Genomic DNA, 3,852 nt, shown 5'->3' with positions numbered 1-3,852 from the left:
GAGCTCCCATGAAAACAAGCAAGAGGTCCATGCCCAAATATCCACACAAGATCCTGAGTTGAAAAATCACCTTGCCAAAGTCTCCAGCACAGCTTAACAGTTCATTTTCCTCACTGCTAGAAACCAGCAATGGATTCCACAAATGGAGCTTGCTGCTGTTTGATGGGGAGTCTGTGCAGTATTTACCTGGTTTGTGTCGTTGCTGTGTCATTACCAGCAGAGCCAGGCTGAGACCTCACCTGTGTTTCTCAGGGAAAGCTCCCACACCAGATCCCAAAATCTAGGTTTGCACAAAACCTGATGCTCTGCGCTGCTCCCGGGAGATGGGCAGGCAGGGACCACCAGGTTTGGGTTGGAAGGGACCTTAAATCCCATCCAGTGCCACCCCTGCCATGGCAGGGACACCTCCCACTGTCCCAGGCTGCTCCCAGCCCCAATGTCCAGCCTGGCCTTGGGCACTGCCAGGGATCCAGGGGCAGCCACAGCTGCTCTGGGCACCCTGTGCCAGGGCCTGCCCACCCTCACAGGGAACAATTCCTTCCCAAGATCCCATCTAACACTGCACCCTGGCAGTGGGAACCAACAGGACAACACAGGAGGGTCCCTCTGCACCCCGTGACCTGCCCAATGGGCTCATCAGCCGCTGGGATTAATGAGAAATTACTTAATTGCTGGCATTTGCAAGGTGCTGCCACAGCCACACACTGAGGAACCAGTTGGGTTTCCATAAGGATTAGTGACCTTCTTTTAAATGCACAGAAACTGAAACACAGGGGGAACAGCCACCAACCAGTCACCAAGCCATTAATTTCCCTACGTTAATTAAGGATGTTTACAGGCACTGGAGACTCTCCCAGCCATGGCAAGCAGCCCGAGCTCCCCAACTCAGCCCCACCAGCCTCTGAGTTTCAAGGACAGCGACCAAAGTAAAAATACACCTAACCTAGCTCTGTGTATTAAGAGGAGGAAGAGTTTGCCCTCTGGGCTTTTATGATCCGTGAGACAACGGCGGGAAGCGTGCGGATCCGGCAGCCGGCGCGGAAGAACCGCGCGCAGGCAGCATCTTGCAGTTACTGTAACAGATGTTATTAGCATATGGCTGAAACTGGGGCATCCAGCGAGTTATTTTACAACTAAATCAGCACGGAGACACATCCTCCGGTGGGTGTGAAGTTATCAGTCTCCCTCTGATGTGAGCGCGAGGGCTCTTTAACCCTTCGAAGCCCAGGCTGCGTGGGGAAGGCTGGGGGAAGCTTCCAACCTCAGCGTAAACCAAGAGCTGGGACTCACCCAGTTCCGGGGGGCTGCGGCCGGATCCTGAGCCCACAAATGGCCTCAAACTGCCCAGCCCAAGCTCAGATCTCCACGAGAAGATAGAGACCCAGCTCCCCACGAGAGCTTTCCCTTCAGCACAGCCTGGATGGTGGCAAAAGCTCCAACATCGAGGAGATCCCTGCCCTTGGAGATTTACACAGGGCAGGGAAGAGCCTGCTGTGCCACACACATCAGTCTAAAACAGATGTAACACCAAGCCTTCAGTATTTAGAGAATCAGAGAATATCCTGAGTCGGAAGGGACCCACAGGGATCATCCAGTCCAACCCCTGGCCGTGCACAGACACCCCAACAACCCCACCCTGTGCCTGACAGCATTGTCCAAACACTCCTGGAGCTGAGGCAGGCTGTTTCTGTGATATTTTGGGCTTATTGGGCCTCCTTGCTATGGCTGGAAGGAAGCAGGGGGATGCTGGGGTCCCCATTCCTCACCTCTGTTTCCGTAGCCGTGCGTGTCCATGAAGGACAGCCCCAGGCGCTCGTCCTCCTGCAGGGTGCTCTGGTCAGTGAAGCTCCTGTCGATGGCGCTCATCATTTGCGTCTTCTCGTGCCGGTAGTTTATGGTGGCTTTGGTCATGTTCATGGGTTTCCTGCAGCAGGGAGGAGCAGAAGTGAGCAGGGCTCACCATCAGGTGCTCTCAGATCCCCTGAAAGCTCCTGGGCCTGGATTATTCCAGGGAGCAGGATGGATTATTCCCAGCAGCATGGTCATCACACTTTGGTGCTCTGCTGTCCCAAGCCGGGCGCAGCCCCATGTGCAGCATCCCTCGCTGGCTGCAGCAACTCCAGCTGCTCACCTCAATGTCCACTCCTGTCCCCTGCCCTTGGACAGCCAGGAGTGCTCCTTGTGCAACCAGAGGCTCTCTCCAGCCATCTCCCATCACATGGATCTGCCCCAGCCCTCCCCAGCCCTGTTTCTCCAGGCACAACCCCCTGGTCTAGGGGAAGGCGTCCTTGCCCGTGGCAGGGGTTGGAATGAGGTGAGTTTTAAGGTCCCTTCCAACACAAACCATTCTGTGATTTTAAAGCCGTGTCAGGGGCCAAATCCATCCCAAGGGATGGGCTGGACCCCCTGACTGCACTTGTGCTCAGCACTTGCTGCAGAGGCTTCTGCCTCCCATGCAGGGTCCCTTTAGGCACCTAACGAAGGTGCTGGGAAATCCCAGCAGTTCTCACTGGGACAGAACCTCACACCCCAAATTCAAGTCATTTCAGCAAAGAAACTTGAATGGATGTTTTTGAGAGGCAGCATCAGGCTCTGAAGCCAGAGCAGCGATTAAACCAGAAGGATGAACAGGAGATCTGAGCCTGTGTCGGCATCGTGGTAGGGCTGGAACACTGCAAGGCACCGCTAAAATCCAGAATTCAACTCAGAATCGCTGACCCTTCCCCTTTATGCTGCCTTCAGTCTCTAACAAGCTCAGCAGCATTATTTTCCCTGATCCAAAGAGACCCTTAAAATGCACTTGGCAGAGGAAAAGGACTTGTTGGAGCAGCAGGGTGAGGGGGGCAGCCGGGAGGAGGGTAAAGCAGGAGGAGAATGACACTTACGGGTAATAGGAGTAGGAATAGTAGTTCCTCCTGGCAAGCGTGCAAACAAAGAGAACAGCAGAAATTGCATAAGCAGCTTTTCTCCAGCACAGGGAAGGGAGGTTATGGGGCAAGTCAGCTGCCAGAAAATTCAATGCACCATGAAGGAATCCGGCTCCCCTTTGGTACCCACAGGTTATTTACTCCAGGCAGGAGCCGGCATCCCAGCAGGAGAGCACAAGCACCAGCTCTCAGAGTGACCACAGCACCCTCGTCCAAGGGGTTATTCCATAATTTTTAAGAGTGAACAACAAAGATGTCCAAAATGTAGGGATTTCCCCCAGGCTGCTGGCTAGGGGCCCAGAGGGGATGATGGGGTCAGGATGTCACATTCCCAGTGCACCATTTACTAGAGACAAACATATTCCAAGGCTGCATTTCCATTCCACCACACCAATGTTTCTCCAACGGCAAAACACTCTGGAGAAGATTTACGAGCTCATCCCAGCTTCCCAACAGCCCCAAATTCAGGGCTCTCAGCACCAGATCTAATTTGTGGCTCTGATTTGTCCTTCAACAGGTTCATCCTGGGATGCTGAAGCAGAGCTGCTCCTCCTCCACATATTCCAAGGCTGCATTTCCATTCCACCACACCAATGTTTCTCCAACGGCAAAACACTCTGGAGAAGATTTACGAGCTCATCCCAGCTTCCCAACAGCCCCAAATTCAGGGCTCTCAGCACCAGATCTAATTTGTGGCTCTGATTTGTCCTTCAACAGGTTCATCCTGGGATGCTGAAGCAGAGCTGCTCCTCCTCCTGTCCCGCAGCACCAGCAGTGGGAATGCAGCAGCCACACACAGCTTCCCACCCACAGCATCACTCCCCAAAACACATCAGCACTGCTGGCATTTGCCCCATCAGGGAAGGATCCAATGGAGCCATGAGCCAGCCCTGCACCCCAAAGTGTGCAGGGATGCAACAGCGCC

The 3,852-nt window shown here is 54.1% G+C and overlaps 1 protein-coding gene across 1 annotated transcript in view; it reads right to left on the bottom strand.

The window, feature by feature from the left end:
• PTPRU (protein tyrosine phosphatase, receptor type U) overlaps window positions 1–3,852 on the bottom strand; it is a 41,377-nt gene that overhangs the window by 19,807 nt on the left and 17,718 nt on the right. Inside the window, exons 14-15 of the mRNA XM_017739932.1 lie at window positions 2,886–2,915; window positions 1,767–1,924 (exon numbers count right to left, since the gene is read on the bottom strand). Coding sequence (XP_017595421.1) covers window positions 1,767–1,924; window positions 2,886–2,915 — 188 coding nt within the window. The remainder of the gene's footprint in view (window positions 1–1,766; window positions 1,925–2,885; window positions 2,916–3,852) is intronic.

Source organism: Corvus brachyrhynchos, unplaced genomic scaffold, assembly GCF_000691975.1.
Source record: "Corvus brachyrhynchos isolate BGI_N302 unplaced genomic scaffold, ASM69197v1 scaffold257, whole genome shotgun sequence".
In the NCBI taxonomy this organism is placed as follows: Eukaryota; Metazoa; Chordata; class Aves; order Passeriformes; family Corvidae; genus Corvus; species Corvus brachyrhynchos.
Note: the sequence above shows the minus strand (reverse complement) of the source record. Positions and strands in the feature narration are given on the sequence as shown.